The sequence below is a fragment of the Phragmites australis genome, chromosome 11 (genome assembly GCF_958298935.1).
Source record: "Phragmites australis chromosome 11, lpPhrAust1.1, whole genome shotgun sequence".
In the NCBI taxonomy this organism is placed as follows: Eukaryota; Viridiplantae; Streptophyta; class Magnoliopsida; order Poales; family Poaceae; genus Phragmites; species Phragmites australis.
Genome location: NC_084931.1, coordinates 24,347,993 through 24,364,678, shown reverse-complemented (window position 1 = coordinate 24,364,678; position 16,686 = coordinate 24,347,993). Strand labels below are relative to the sequence as shown.

General features: G+C 42.2%; 1 protein-coding gene across 4 annotated transcripts; it reads right to left on the bottom strand.

The window, feature by feature from the left end:
* Window positions 1-293: 293 nt before the first annotated feature.
* LOC133884328 (uncharacterized protein At5g08430-like) lies at window positions 294-15,462 on the bottom strand. 4 transcript variants are annotated; one of them, XM_062323687.1, is made up of 16 exons: window positions 14,957-15,460; window positions 14,170-14,249; window positions 13,481-13,674; window positions 11,466-12,336; window positions 11,086-11,204; window positions 10,776-10,835; window positions 7,067-7,117; window positions 6,790-6,860; window positions 6,450-6,619; window positions 5,357-5,413; window positions 5,087-5,143; window positions 2,009-2,071; window positions 1,814-1,870; window positions 1,524-1,586; window positions 1,337-1,399; window positions 294-952 (listed from the first exon to the last, which is right to left on the bottom strand). In XM_062323687.1, exons 1-16 carry the CDS (start codon window positions 15,130-15,132, stop codon window positions 579-581), a joined length of 2,526 nt encoding a protein of 841 aa, XP_062179671.1. In that variant the 5' UTR covers window positions 15,133-15,460; the 3' UTR covers window positions 294-578. The 4 variants fall into 4 exon arrangements, 3 of the variants coding, with proteins under 3 accessions (XP_062179671.1, XP_062179673.1, XP_062179672.1); XM_062323689.1 differs by lacking the exon at window positions 5,087-5,143; XM_062323688.1 differs by lacking the exon at window positions 5,357-5,413.
* Between the last annotated feature and the right edge of the window lie 1,224 nt (window positions 15,463-16,686).

Sequence of the window (16,686 nt, the reverse complement as noted above, 5' to 3'; positions counted from 1 at the left end):
ATTTAGTCCACGCGAAAAAAACAACCTTCAAAACCGTTTAGGGAGTATAATGTCCAACAGCAAATGCGCAGAACTGGACACAACTTGGCCCCGGCCAAAGTGAACGTTCAGGAACATGATCGAAACACTTTCGAGTAATCATGGTGCTCGAGAGCCTTTAGTCCAGAAAACTTGGTGCAGCCGAAGCACCTTCGCCCCTTAAACTCTTAAACAATCATACACGCCACTGCCTGAACAGACATATCTGATTGTAACTGCTTTTTGCCAAGACAAATCACCAAACTTGTAGGCAATGGCATCAACATCTAAAGCTACTTTCTTGGCACGAAACACAACCAAAACCAAATGGCGAGGCACCTTACAATACAAAATAAGTGACACCTTGGCAGGATCAGGTAATACACAGGTTTGTTTGCTCGGTTCCTTCTTTTTGGGTGGGCTGGGGGCTGGGATTGGGGGTGTTATATTACAAACGGCGAAACTCCCAAGAGGAATATATTACAACAAAGAAGCCATCCACCCTTTCCGCCATATGTACATACATCTAGTGTTCTACAACATGAGGCCTCTAGCTAACACTACCTCGTCACCTGCAGGGCATCTCTGAGCAAAATGGCCGAGTCGCTAGTTTGGCCTGTTCTCCATACTTTAAAATCCTCAGGGAAGTGGCCATCATTCCACCAATGGCGCAGATGCTCCATTGTAAATGGCCCTTGTTCATCACCTTGAGGGTCGATGTAATACCACACACACTTGCGCTGTGACATTAGCCCCTTCACCTTCGCAGGTTTCTGACCCCTGCTGTTATTTGTCTCATGTCGCACCGGACAAGTATTCCCGGCACCATTAGCATCCAGATCAGCAACTGCTGTTTGATCACCTTTCTCGGACAGATTATCATCTTCGTCATCATCGAGGATAATAACTTGAGTTGTCATGTCAGCATCACTAGCTGCAAGAAGTAATGCTAGGTCAGGTATAAGAACAAAGGGGAAGAAGGGGCTAAAGTTTCATAAAGGACAGAGAATAGCATGTTAAAGCAAGTTCACAATCAAATCGGCATGAGAAAACATTGGCAACAACAATGCTGTTTTCATGCATTAGGACATCGTGATCAAGATCCTGGGTTGCTTTATACATGTAGATGTGGCTGAAAGGAAAAGCAAGCAAAACTGAAACGGATTCACTTACAAAAGGGGAGTCATAAAATTCTATGATAAGACACTTCATGATCATGACTTCAAGTTACTGAACAGCTCAAAATACAAACCAGATGCCACCATAAAGTTTCTAGTTTAAACATAACTAGCAAAAGGACAGGAAAGTAAGAATGAACCTTCAGCACCCTGCTTTTGAACAAATTTTCCAGGTGTATCACCAGCAGTGTTGGCTTTAGTAGCTGTGTGAACAAAGAAAAGCGAGTTAGCTCAAAAGGGTGGATTTGTCAATGGAATGAAAATTCAATAGCAGCTAGAGGAAAGCCTAGTAGAAGAACAATCCTCAGAAAAGTATAGCAAGCAAACCTTCAGTGTTCTGCCTTTGAACATGCATTGCAGGTGTATCACCATCTGCGTTGGCTTCAGTAGCTGCATTATGCAAACCGAACAATGAAAACTATACAGTAGCTAAAACCAAATAAGATCCTTTTTGGATTCCCTTTTGAGAGAAGGGGACGCAGATTGTTTATACTAGGGGTTCTCTGAAACAATAGTAGCTCAAAATGTTGCATTTTAAAAAAAAGTAGCTCAAAATGCAAAACAATGTGCCTATATCAAATTACACGTTTAGACGTGCTGGGCTAGTACAAGACAACCTTCAGTGTCCTGCTTTTGAACACACAGAATATCACCAGCAACATTGGCTTCAGTGGCTGCATGAGGTATGAACAAAAGCAAACAAATTAGTAGTAGCTCAGAATGAAAATGCAATGTCAGCTAGAAACGCAAGAGGAAAGGCTGCTAGAAGACCAACCCTTCAAAAAAATAGTGGAAAGACAGTAAGAGCAAACCTTTGGTGCCCTGTTTCTGAACATGAGTTCCGGATGTACCGCCATCAGCATCGGCTTTAGTAGCTGCATGTACAATATAAATAATGAAATGTTGTGGACGCTTTTGTCAGGAGGACTTACAGACGACAGCGACGCAAGAAGCCAGCACAAGTTGCCATCCAGGAATCGTGATCAGCATCGTTTAGTCATGGGGAGATAAGTTAAGTTGCTTGTTAGCTAGGTTAGTTTGTTAGCTGAATCATTCGGTTAGATAAGATTAGCATCAAGTTGTTAGTTTGTTTCATCTCTTAGCACCACAAGTATTCGGCCAGATCAGAGCCTCCTGCTTGGTTGAACGAGTCCCAGCTCCGTGACAAGGGCGATCAGTAGCATGTAGTTTGCTGCTAGCCTTGATAGTTCGCTTGCCAGCACACACCTTTGTCGGTGACACAGGTACCAGGGGTCCCCGAGTCCCGAGGCCAGGACAGCAGAGTGCCACGTGGCGCCCTCCCTCGGGGGTTCACCTCCCCGAGGTCCGAGAAGACCAAGTCCCGGGGGAGGGTGCTCGGGGCCATGAATAGTGGTCCCCGAGTACCCGAGTTCCCCGATGACCCGAGAAGACCAAGTGCCGGGAAGAGAGTGCTCAGGACTGCGAGCAGTGGCCCCCGAGCACTCAAGTCCCCCGACGACAAGAAAAGCCAAGTCCCGAGAAGAGGGTGCTCGGGGCTGCGAACAGTGGCCCCCGAGCACCCGAGTCCCCCGAGGACTCAAGGGAAGTCAGTTCCGGGAGAGAGTGCTCGGGGCCGTGACCAGTAGCCCCCGCGCACTCGGTTCCCTGAGGACCCGAACAGCCAGTTCCGGGAAAGAGTGCTCGAGGCTGTGGATAGCAGCCCCCGAGCACTCAGTTCCCCGAGGACCAAGAAAAGGCATATCCGGGAGAGAGTGCTCGGGGCTGTGAACATTGGCCCCCGAGCACTCGGTTCCTCGAGGGCCCGAGAAGTCCTTCGCCGGTGGTCCACACAGAGGCCCAGCGGTGAGATGTCAACTGGTGAAGGCCCGATGCTGCATTTAAGAGGGCGCGTGGCCTGTCACCTCCAACTGCTCCCCCCACGCTCGTTGCCAGTCCCTGCCACGGTCTGACAGGGAGGCGTGGGGACATTTAATGCACGGGTCCCATCGCGGGACATCCGGCGCGCCTCGGGATAATATCGCGAAGCCCAAAGCGCCCCGCCTGCCGCCCTGCTGTGTCAGGCTTGCTCTGACCAGGTGGGCACGTCGGGCTGCTCGGTGGCTGCTCGGTGGGCCCTCTCCGAAGCGTCCGTTGAAAAACGGCATGATGACGAACAAGACCGGACGGGACGCGTTTTCAACCCTCCCCGTCACCTCGCGCAGCAGCCCATGATGGTTGCTTTCCATTTATAGCGCCTTGGAACTCGCGCCATCCCTTTCTGGGCACGCTACCGCCCCGGCGGGTATATATGCCGGGCGAGCTCGCCGAAAAAAGAAGAAAAGGAGGACAGTAGCCAAGTGAAGCACAGAAGGTAGACCAGTTCGGACCAACCGAAGATCAAGGCAACAAACGACGAGCACCGAAGAACTAGGAGCACAAAGCTCTAGGCTAGACAAATATTCTTGTAACCCAGCAAACACTCAGAGAGACATTCTCAAATCATTTATAGCATACACACAGGAGTAGGGTGTTACGCTCAGTGCGGCCCGAACCTGTCTAAAGATCCCCTGAGCATTTACTACTTCCTGCGTCCGATCCTTCCACTCCACCTGCATCGTATTTACGCCCATTTATTTCACCCGCAAAACAGATTCAGAATCATCCCCCGACCGAATCTCAAAAGGGTCCCTCCGGATCCTCGCTTGAGGAGTTCACCCTCCAGAACTCTCATTAGCCACACCATATCAAAAAACCAGGCAAGTAGCTCAATCCTCTTACTCCAATTTTAAATCCTACCGAAAGCAAACCATAAACCATTACTCAAGTATTATCTACCTTAACAATCAATGAACCAACCCTTTCAGCAGTGGTATTGTCAGGGTATACCATAAAACACCATTAAACTGTTGCTTGTTAAACCATTAAAAGGATACTCATTGGCTCGCAGTGTAGGACAGAACTTTTCAGTAATTTTTTAATTGGAGTATCTAGATATGCATATGAAAAAAACTTCAGGTGTTTTTGTAGCGTCAATTTTGCTAGACAAACCCCTTGGCCACAGGCCAAAAAAGAAAGTTTCATACGCTGTCATGCTCCACTGTCCTTGAGGTTGCAGGCAGACAAACATGATGAAATGTATAACACCAGAACTAACCAAAAATTTAGGTCTTCTAGAGATAGGAAGTTTGGCCTCAAGTACCAGTGGTGCAGGAAGAAGAAGGATTCGGACCTGCCTGGCTCCTCAACCAACTCAACTAGGTTGGTCCTATAGCCGGCTGAGATATCATTCTATTACAATTCTTAGTCAAGTGATCTGACCTTACCTTGCCCGCTGTTTCCTCTCGGTGCCATAATAATACCATTAAACATTACTTTTGTAGAAGGGAAATAGAGCTTTACAGGATCAAATCAAATGCATACTATTAGGGTAAACACCACCGGGAAGATAGCCGGGCGGCGTCGGCTGCTAGAGGAGGGATTGAACTATAGATTGAGGAGACTTAGGACCACAGAGAAGACATAGGAGAAGGGGACTGGAACTAGATTGATTTCTCTTGCTTAATTCCTTAATCACGGTTGGCGCCGTGTATATATAGCTTGCCTACAAAGACTTCATTCAAACCAACTCTATCTCTAATCTTATCTCTAGTTCAAATCCAACTCTATCTCTAATTCTCTCCTGATTTGAACCAACCAAACTCTATCTTATCTCCTAAACCAAACCTGGGTCGAACTTACAAACCAACACGTGCTACAGTACCGCGATTTACTGTTCTCACGAGCAGTAATTCCAGCACCTAACGCATTTTTTATTTTTCCTCAGAAGAACTTTTCAAGGAAAGAGCTCTCTCTCCCCATCAATACCCACACAAATTAGAATGCTTAACTCTCCAATTGAAAACAGTTGAGTACACTTTTAATAAGCAAACCTTTAGGTTTTTCTTCTGAGCAACTTTTCAAGGAAAGAGCTATCTCCCAATCAATACCTACACAAAAATCACAGTATTAACCTCCCGTTAAAATTTTGAAACAGTCAAGTGCAAATTATATCCTTTTAAAAAAGTGTAGATTATATAAGCAAAACTTTTGGATTTTTCTTCTGAGCAACTCTTCAAACAAGCTGCCCCCCCCCCCCCCGGCGGTTGGTACCTATAGAAAATCAGTCTATCTCCCATTGAAAGCAGATTATATAAGCAAACCTTTAGAGTTTTCTTCGGAGCATCTTTTCAAAGGAAAAACTTTCCCTCCATTGGTACCTACACAGAAGCCAAAGGTATTTAATTTTACAAAAAAATTACGGAACTACTAAAAAGGAGCCAATGAAATAAACAAGCAAACACAAAAGGAGTGGCTCCTTTCTGACAAAAATAATTAACAGCCCAAAAGTTATGTTTTCTCAGCGCCCTAAATGCACGAATTACTTGACCTGAAGTAGTTAATTTTAATGAACATAACATGAATGGGTCAAACTACCCGTTAAGTTTAACATTTACCAATAATGATTATATAATCAGAAGTCAGTACATGTGTAAATACAATGGCAAATATCTTGAACTGCTTGATCAGTACAAACCTTATAATCAATTTCTGTGAATACTATTTACTAGTGGTGATTATCAAGCACATGCTACCCTTGACATGCCAATTCCATTTAGAAACTAGAGAATCAGCTTCTAATAGGAAGAGAGAAGCCCTGTTTGGTACGCAGGAATTTTCTCAGATTCTTATTGGAATCGATATCTTTCTTGTGAAATTCATGTGCTCTAAACAAGGCCTAAACTAGCATACAAGACTTCAAAGAAATCTCGAACACTACAGAATGCAGCTGAAACAAAAAATTGTTTGACCCAACAAGATCAAATAGTTGGTGCGAAAACAAACAAGGAATTAACAATTAATAAACATTATCTAAAAAAACTAGGTTGGAATTCCGAAATGTAGAATTTTAGGTCAAAGGGACATAAGGGATGCCCAAAAGTCAAAAATCATTCAGGATATAGAGCAGCTGAAAACCAACGATGTATGTAGTATCCTACATTTAGTGTCTTTTCACTGAAGATAAGAGTAGTAAGCAACCCGAACGTAAAGAAGTTGTATTAACATCACAAATGTAAGCAAAAGAGAAGAAAAAAATACCAAAAAGGAATACTAATGATACAGAGAAATAATCAAGTGTATCCAACCATTTATTTTATATAGATTTCTCTAAACAGGCTCCATATGACACCAGATGCAAATGATGAGCAATTAGCAAATGCAGCAGTCCTAGCCAAGGATTCCTAGAAGTGTCACCTTGAAAAGCAACTGTATTCTTCTGAATAGACTTGTCTTTTGCCGCAACTTGAAATTTGGTATCTTTACTATATTCTGTATCTGGAATAACTTCTGGGACCTCTTCCAGAAGACGTTGTCTCTCAGATGGTTCGCGTAAGAGTTTTTTCTTATCCATGTACTCATGCATCGTAGAATAGAACCAGTCAAGGATATAACAATACAGTACAAAGTTCTCTTGTGAGTCAAAAATAGATTGACAGTCATAAACATGGAAACAAGGTGAACTTTTCCAGTCATAAACATGAAAAACATCATTACATGATCAAAAGAGCTCAATCTGGTAAGGCTGCAAGGATATTCATTGCGCCAACCTTTCTCGTGCGCCATTTCAATTAACTTTTCCAGTCTCCTAAGTTCTTTATTGATCCACTGAAAGGGAGAATGACAACTTGGTTACAATTTCTAACAAGCAAAACGTGTCAAAGCAGCAAAAGAACAGATGTTAATGTGATAGTCATATAATGATTATTAACTTTAAAAGGAAAAGAAAAAAATTTATCTACATTCAAACTGCAAACAATTTCACGATATACTACATAATGCGCACATTTGATGTGATCTTGTAACATACTTACATGGCTCACTATGTCCCTATGTATATTTCTCGCTTTCTCCTCAAGATCACCCTGTTGAAAGAAGCAAGTTCAGACCACTAAAGGAAGCTTTGCAAATAAATTAGATTACTCAAGTAAAATAATAAGATGAGGGAACAACTGCTAAGAGTTCAGCCACAACAAAGTGAACTTCTAAGGAGAAGAAAGAGATTTTGTTTTCCTAATATTGGCCTATAACAGTAGCACTAACAAGAGTATACCCGGCTAGTTATCATGCAATATGGACAACACACAATTTGATTAAGGTGATAGTGTTATGTGCTGAAAATACAGTGCACGCATGAAAACAGTACTCTCGGTACTGTAGCACCAAGCGTGCTGTGGTGTTAGAGATAAGATTAGTTGTCAAGGATAAGATTAGATTAGTTAGAGATAAGATCTATTAGTTAGTCTTAAAGATGAGATTGGTTAGTTTAGATTGTTAGGACCGCCTCCTATATAAAGGAGGATACATCATCCATTGTAATCAAACAAGAGAAATAAATCTAGTTCCCAGTCCCCCTCTTCTAAGTCTCCCGTAATATTCTGTTTTCCAAATCTATGATCTAATCCCTCCCCAAGCATGATCTAATTCCTCCCCAAGCAGGCTGCTCGACTATCCTCCCGGTGGATGTTTACCCTAACATTTAGTATTAGAGCTGCCAGGTTCCGAAGCTAGCGAGGATTCTATTGCTCAAACCATGGAAGGATCTACACCGTCATGGCCACCACCACAGCTCAAGAATGAGCTGTCTTGCAAGGGGAGGTGAAGCTGTTATATGCTGAAAACACAGTTCACGCGTGTGAACTGTAATCGCGATACTGTAGCTCTGCGGATACTGCATCTCCATCTGTTACTGTATCCCCACGTGTGTTGTAGCACCCAGTTAGAGATAAGATTAGATTAGTTAGAGATAAGACCTATTAGTTAGTCTTAGAGATAAGATTAGTTAGTTTAGATTGTTAGGGCTGGCTCCTATATAAAGGAGAGCACATCATCCATTGTAATCAAGTAAGAAAAATAAATCTAGTTTCCAGTCCTCTTCTTCTAAGTCTCTCTCAATATTTTGTCTCCCCGGTCTATAATCTAATCTCTTCCCTACCAGTTGACACCGCCCAGCTATCCTTCCGATGGATGTTTACCCTAACAAATAGACAGTGTGATTCAGCGGTCAATCTATTATATTATCATACTAAATCCTACAGGATATTATCCATTTCAATTCTTGCACTCTGGATTTGCTCATAGTCCTTGCACTTGATTCTTTTTTAGTGAAATTAATCCCCAGCCCCCAGGTTAGTTAAGTTCTAACTCCAAAACAGCTCAAATACTCCATTATGTTTATGTAACAACTATGAGTAACACTATAAAAGTAATCATTTAAATTGTAAGTACTTTACTTTGCCAAGGACTTAATTGACAAACAATCGGTTTCAAGTAAAACTAGTTAAGTATATAGAGTTAACATGAACAATTTTACAAGGTCGGGGTAGCAAATTGAGGCTGCAACAAAAATAGAGATAACTATGATGTGATCTAACTACAAGCCATTCTGGCCTATGCAGCAGGAGAATGTTTCTCTCTGCAGTATTGTTCGCGGCTGGTGTTACAAATACAGCACTGAATGACTGAACCACCACACCAGAAGAATAATTGATAATCCATGACATGAGTTAGTGTAAACATTGTGAACATGCACTACTTGAAATCTAATGTTATAGCAATGTCTTCCACTTATATGAAGTTCAAACTCCTTCAGCAATTTAACCAAAACATCAAATTGGTGTGATATTGCATCATCACTAGTAGTAAAGATACAATAGTCAGATTGGTAAGAATTCTGGTGGCTCTTTACTGCATAATTTAATGCACCGACAATAAGATCACCTATGCAATATAGCAGCAGACACACAACAATTATCCCAACGTCACTTGCTCCTGATGTATTTATACCAAATATTGTTATATTTCTAACATTACAATAATCTAGATCAATTGCAGCTTTTCTTTGACAACTAATACTGCCAAGCATTAGAAATTATATTTTTCATATTCTTCTGCTATCACTAAAGTTTGCCAGTCAAATTAGAACCTTAGTTTTAGAGTAAACATCCGCCGGGAGGATAGCCGAGTGGCATCGGCTGCTAAGGGAAGAATTAGATCATAGATTGGGGAGACAGCATATTGGGGGAGACTAGAGAAGGGGATTGAGAACTAGATCTATTCTTCTTTTTTGCTTGATTACAATGATGCGCGGATGCCCCTTTATATAGAGAGGGGAAATTACAATCCTAAATCAACTCTAAATCCTAACTTACCAAACTTATCTCCTATTGAATTGGAAACTAAATCAAACTTATCTCCTAACCAAATCAAATCTAACTCCAACCAAACTTATCTCCTAATTAAACTCGCGCTACAGTCATAGTTGTTATGGCGTCGGGATATCGTCGCCATAACGACAATATGTCGTCGTGGCGGAAATCCCCTTGTCGCCACAAGGACGCCACGGCTCCGCCGTGTATGGTGTCCGTCATATCGCCGTGGCGTCCCTGTGGCACCTGTATGGCGTCCTATGGCACATGGCGGCTCACTGTGGCGTCCCCGTGACGCCTGTATGGCGTCCTGTGGCGCATGGCGGCTCTGTGGCGGGCGCAATAGAAGGTTAGGTTGGTGGTGACTTACCTGGTAATCCAGTTAAGGATTGAGGAATCCGCCCGCACCATTCTATCCGCATCCGTCGAGAGCCCGCAAGGACTGAGGAACCCTAGCCTAAGCCGCCAGCGACGGAGGCGGGACAGTCGATCTCCGCCCGCCCCTGCACCCGCTGTGTTCGCCGCCCCTGCACCCGCTGTGTTCGCCGCCCCCGCCTCGGATCTCCGGCTGCCCTCGCCCTCCGTCGGCCTCGCCCTTGGTGTCTCCCTCACCGGCCACCCCCACCCTCGAGTTGACATCTCCCGAGCCGGCCACCCCCGGCCGCCCTCCATCGAGTAGCTCCTCGGCTCCTCTTCTATTGTGTTTTTTTTTGTTTCAACTTCACGCACACTAGCAGCCAGCAGGCCAGTATCACACTATGAGCACACGCACACTAGCAGAGTAGCAGTATGCCAGTAGCACACACACTAGCAGTAGCAGTGTAGCACACTTGAGCACTTAGCACGCACACAAGTCAAGCAGCCAAGCACACATTGACACGTAGCAGTAGGCCCGTAACAGTGTAGCACACAGCTCAAGCACTGCTGCACTAGGCACACATAACAGTAGGGAGTAGGCAATAGCTATACTCTAAGCTATAGCACATATAGCAAAGTACCACACTAAGCAGTTAGCACACATAACAGTAGCTTAAGCACACTAGCACACAATGACACAACAGTACAACTTTGAGACATGAGAGAGTTATATGTTTTTTGTGCTACATTTACATTGCTATTTGCCTTTTGTGCTACATTTACATTTCCTAATATCGTAGATTAAAACTGTTAAGCTACATTTACATTGTTATTTGTTAATATCCTAGACTATAATGTGTGTATTCGCCACGTATATGGCGTCGCCTCGCCACGTCGCCGTAACAACCATGGCTACAGTACCCGCAGGTGAACAGTAATTTCAGCACATAACACTTAGGGTTGCATTATCATCTAATATTGGGATACCAGCATTTTGGTTAAAGGAAGAGTAACTTACAACAGTAAGCCTTTTAAAGGATTCTTTCTGGGCCAACAGACGAAGATCTTCACATTCTTCCTGTTATCAACAATAAAACTTCTTACAGAACATGCATCCATGAAAAAACATGAAGCTATACAGGGAGCAAATAGTATTATATTGCAAATGAGAAATGGTGACATACATAATATATGTGGTTAGCATAATAACTATTCTTTTGAAGGAAAAAATGTACATAATAATTATTGGTATGGATGTTTTATTTTTCTACATAACACAGCCTGCCATGAAAAGCTGTGGGAACACACAAAGGCACAGTAAATCATACCTCCTCAAAGTCTTCATCTGACAACATAGAAATTTTGACGTCAGATATGTTGGAAGTACATAAAAGAACATCTGTATATATGTCCCTTATCTTGTATTCTTCTGAGGATTTCCTGATGCCTGTTACACGTCTTTCATGAGCATATAGCAAAATAAATGTTTGGTTGCTAAAAGCTACAGGGTATAGATGACTCATATATGAAATTTATCAGAATTTTTTATTTTACTGACTAAAAGACAATACTGATTTCGCAACGAATGAAAAATAACAATGTGCATGACAAGCTAATTAGTCCTCTGCTGGAAGACTAGCCTTATGCGGGCAAATGAAGTATAGGATAGTGAAAGATCTTCTAGGGACTGTTAAGAGTTGAGCATTACCTGTTACTTGTCCAAGTTGGTACAACCTTTTAGGCATCTGGTAACTAAAATCTTTAGGATCATTCTTTACTCTAACAAAACAGCCAATAACTTTATTTCCAAATGTATCTGGCTCCTTTAGTAGGTCCATAACTAAAGATCGCTTCAAATAGATCAACTTAATGTTATCCCGAACAAGAGAAGCAAAGCATCTCTTGTTTATTTCTGAAGTGCGCTTTGGAGTACTGCATTCATAGCTCACAGTCCGAGCTTTCTTTTTCATAACCGAATCATTGTTATCCTCAGAACTAGAAAGAGTTTCATCCTCTGATGTCATATTTTCAGCAATATGCCTTTCTAGCAAGCTATATATCCTGTTGTACATCAGTTTCGATTTCCTAAACAAAGAATGGAGCTTGTCATCACATATGACATGTTTTTTCTTATCTTTTTGCAAAAGACCTTTTTGACGAATGTACTCCTTCACAACTTCGGCAGCACCAATTTGATCTAGAGATTTTGATGTATCTTTGCCTATTGATAAAAGGAACCCAATGAGCTCTTTTGAACCCCAACCCACATAGGCATTCTTCTTTGACTTGCCTTTCTTCAGAAAGACTTTAACTTTCTTTGATGGTCCATTTAAGTTGGGTAGGGAAGATGGTTCGTCATCACCATCATCACTACGGCCCGAGAAATCATCATCTGACTTGTGCTCTTCATCAGGAAGTATTTCCAAATCTGAATCTTGTTTGTGGTTTAGGCCTTTTTTCAGAAAAACATAAGCTTCTTCAAGGTTATGCAGCGTCAAGCCCTCTTTGTCTTTAACTATCTCCCAGTACTCCTTAAATAAAAATTCATAAGTCTCCCTGTCACTGAAATCAACCCTCTCCTACAAAACAAAGTTACTACTGTTATTATATGTATATATAGAGGAAGAAAGATGGAGAGAGAAAATGACAGATTCAATAGAAGTCAAATGGCACAGATTCTACATGTCACAGGTTGCCTTGACTCAAAAAAAAATCGCCAAAATTTAAGCTACACTATATTAATTTAAAATGAAATTTAACATAAATTATGCAAGAAATCATATACAACTAAACATCATGCAACCAACTACACTGCAAGAAACAGGCATGTTAAATAGCATTTGCCAGAACCACTTACAGCCGCAAGACAACAATTATGTGTAGCCCAGAAGGATATAAGAGGTCTCCATATGATGGAAAACCAACAAAATACCACAAGCCGACAAATTATTTGAAGCATGGAAGGTTATAAGAGATCTCCAGATGATGGATGTTAGGTGCTGGAATTACTGTTCACCAACGGTACTGTAGCGCGAGATTAGATTGTTCAGCGAGAGGGTTAGTTAGATTGGTTTGTTAGTTTGAATCAGATTTGGTTAGAGATAAGATTAGAGATCGGTTAGTTTAAATCAGATAAGAGTTAAGAGTTATATTTGAATGAGATCCTTGTAGGCATATATAAGGCACACGGCTGCCACCCTTTGAAATCAAGCAAGAGAAACCAATATAGTCTCCAGTCCCGTTCTTCTAAGTCTCTCCCAATATTATGTCTCCCCAATCTATGATATAATCTCTCCCCTAGCAGCCGACGTCGTCTGGCTATCCTACCAGCGGATATTTACCCTAACAGTGGAAGACAAACAAAATAGTTATACCATATAATAGTTGGTATGGCAGTAAGTAACTAAAAATGTACACTGGTTGCATTGACAAAAATAAATTCCAAACTTAAATTACCCTAGAACAATATCCAATAAAAATCAACATAAATTATGGAAAAAACAATACGCAACTAAATAACACACAAGCAACTACATTGTACGAAACCAGATGTTAAACAACACTTGCAGGAACTTCCTACAGCTGCAATCCAACAATTATTTTTAGCACAGAGATTTCCATATGACGGAAGAAAAACAAAATAGTAAAACCCGAATAGTAGATGGCGTGGATGTAGGTTAACTTGGAATTTTCACAGAAACTGTGCGTGTAATTAGTAATTACCCCATCAGAGTCAACATCAACGTTCCTCTCAATCATGATTGCCATCCTTAAACAGTTCCAGCAAAATCCCTTTGTTTTCCTGATGACTGGGACGAATTCTGCTTGTTTCACGCAACCTTGACAAAAAGTGTGGTGTGGACAACAGAAGCAGTAGTAGCGTGTACGCCCTTCGCAAATAAAGCATGTATGCCATTCTGTCATGTTTAGTTCAGTCAGTATTCAGGACAATTGATAGTCTAGGGAGGAATAGAAGACAAATTGAAACATAGATAATCAAAATACACAAAATCAGGAGCAATGACAGGTTATAATTGAGGAAGCTTTCTCAGTTACGAGCATTAGGTTCGGTTCTATGCCCATTTAAGCATTTACTTCATTTCTACATTCACCCAGTCAGTTGGCTGCCTGAAACTTCTTGGGCCTTTTTTTTTTCCAAAAAATGAGAACTAGTTCTCATTTTTTGAGTTCTCATTTTTTGTTCTTTGTTCCATTTAGCTAGTTCTTCTAACACGAGGCATTCTATGGTAAGGGACAGCAATATCCTGACTTAAAAGTTGGAAAAACTGGTATTTGGAAGAAAAAAAAAGAAATTTCTGGAAGTCGGACTGTTCCCGCGCACAATAGCATGCATTTCCGCAACAATTATGCAATCATAGCGACATTAAATGAAAGAACGGTTAAATGCTCACCGCAAATGAATTCTTCATCCGAACTGAGAAAGTCACTGTCTTTTCCCACGCAACCAGGATGGTAAGCTTTGTGGCAGCTCCTGGAACAGAAAAGAGCGTGCAAATATATAAGCAAAAATTTCAGGAACATCAAAGTGGACTACAGCAATGAGACAAAGTGATTCATCTCCTGAGAGATGAACAATTAATAACGCCATGACACCGAGGGATAAGTCAATAATTCTGTGTTAAGGAAACAAACTTTTAACGCACGACAACCTGGGCGAGCTCAATATTTACTAGGCATAACACCGTAACGGTCACGCGAATATGACAGATTGGATGAATGTGCAACCGACAACGCGCCCCGTGAGAAACAAAACGCCCACACTGATACCAGACTAATTTCAACCTAGAGCGTCGGTTGTCACCACAAACATGACGGACCCAATCAATCGTGTAACTAACAGGCACACGGCCCCACGGTTGTACCTACAGGACTGATCATCGAGCAGCATCTACCACCAGCACCAGCTCACCAGCAACGACGAAAACACTACCAGCACCAGTGGTGCTTTAGCCCGGGTAAAGCAAGCAAGCGCCGGAACGCGCAGGCATCTCCTCGCGGTTTTGTAGCTTGGCGAACCGCAAAGCGTGCGGTTTTCATCATCCTACCTACCAAAGCAAACTCTAGCTAGGACCTCGCTTACTCCGCATCCGCAGGCACCAGCCAACACTCCCTTCCCTCCGCGACTCGCGACGGTGCGCGCGAGATCATGAGGCGAGGCGAGGCGAGGGGAGCCCGAACCTGAAGTCGCAGACGCGGAGCTCGCCGCCGTCCTTGCAGACGAAGCAGTAGTCCTCCCCTGCCTCCGCCTCCGCCTCCGCCTCCGCCTCCTCCTCCGCAACCCGCCGCGGCCGCTTGCTCCCGCCCGCGCTGCAGCCGCCTCCACGGAGGCGCCTCCCGCTACTCCCTTTGCCCATCTCTCCACGGATCGACCGCGCGAGATCGACGCTGCGGTGGCGAGGAAAGGGATCGGGACCTGGGGAATCGAACCGGGGTGCAATGCAATGTGGGTAGGGCGGAGTTGGGGAATTTTCCTTGGGGTTTTTTTGGGTGCCGGGGGGTGATCGATCAATCAGGCGGAGAGGGGTTTAAGGCGGGGTGGTTTCCGAGGAGGGTGGCTGTGTCTCTGTGTGTGCTGCTGTGAGCGGAGTGGAGGGGAGTGGTGGGCCCTCGTCTCGCCGGGCATGGTTGGTGTGACCGGCCGGCCCGGTGTCAGTGTGCTCTGACGCCAGCGCTGTCGCCTCCAACAGAGATTCCCGGGGGACGGGAAAAATGCACAAACCCCCCGTAAGTCACTCCATTTCTTAGATTCCCCTCATAAGTCATTTTGTTGCAAAAACCCCCAACAATAATTTAGATTTGCAAAAACCCCCCAGCAATTGTTTAATCCAGAAAATAGGCTTTCTTTAATATAAAAAATATGTAAATTCTTTAATAATTTAGATAAAGGTTTTAAAAATGATTCCTTTGGTGAAATAAATAAAATGAAATGTTTTTAATTCTATTAATTTTATATATATATATATATGTTTTTCAATGATAAAATAAATGTTTTAATTATGAGAAAAATTTAGAAAACCTAGAATAATGTTTTAATAGGTTTTCTATATTTTTAATTATGGAAAAAGGTAAATAATTAGAAAATAAAGGAAATTTTTAATTTTTCTAGGTTTTCTATGTTTTTAATTTTAGATAACACATAAGGCAAACGTATAAGTTGCAATTGTATAAAGGGAATCTTCTCTAATTTGTCCGGCCGGCCTACCCATTGGCATGGCACTTGGCCGCATTCCAGCGCTCGGCCTCTCTTCCGTAGATGCAGAGAGTTCGGCAAGATTTAGCATCAGTCTCCATTGATTTGTCGTTATTTGTGAACACAAATAATAAATAAAATTATATCCTTATTCCTCTAAGGGACATAATTAAAACATTTATTTTATCATTAAAAAACATATATATATATATAAGATTAATAGAATTAAAAATATTTAATTTTATTTATTTCACCAAAGGAATCATTTTTAAAACATTTATCTAAATTATTAAAGAATTTACATATTTTTTATATTAAAGAAAACCTATTTTCTGGATTAAACAATTGTTGGGGGTTTTTTGTAAATCTAAATTACTGTGGGGGGTTTGCAACAAAATGGCTTATGAGGGGAATCTCAAAAATGGAGTGACTTAGGGGGGGGGGGGGGTTTGTGCACTTTTCCCCCGGGGGACAGTACCATTTGAGTTCACTCGGTTGAACCACCTTTAACTATATTTCCTTTATTTATTTTCTTTCTGATTCTCTTCTCTATTTTTATTCTCTTTATTTTCTCTTATCTCCAATAACTTCACTTCAAGAGGAATCGTGAAGAAAAAGTAGAGAGAATCTCATCTTAAAGGGTATGATCCTGAGAATCCTGTCATGATGAGAACCGTGAAAAGAAATTATTGGAGCGCTGAACGAAATGAAAATCCCT

Bases quoted from the DNA above. Each gene is read 5' to 3' on its own strand.
- LOC133884328 (XM_062323687.1), bottom strand. From the start codon at position 15,132: ATGGGCAAAGGGAGTAGCGGGAGGCGCCTCCGTGGAGGCGGCTGCAGC. The intron at 5,144-5,356 runs GTTTGCTTATAT...ATTTTTGTGTAG, and splicing joins CTCCGAAGAAAACTCTAAAG to GTATTGATTGGGAGATAGCT. The intron at 2,072-5,086 runs GTTTGCTTATTA...TTGTACATGCAG, and splicing joins CTCAGAAGAAAAACCTAAAG to CTACTAAAGCCGATGCTGAT.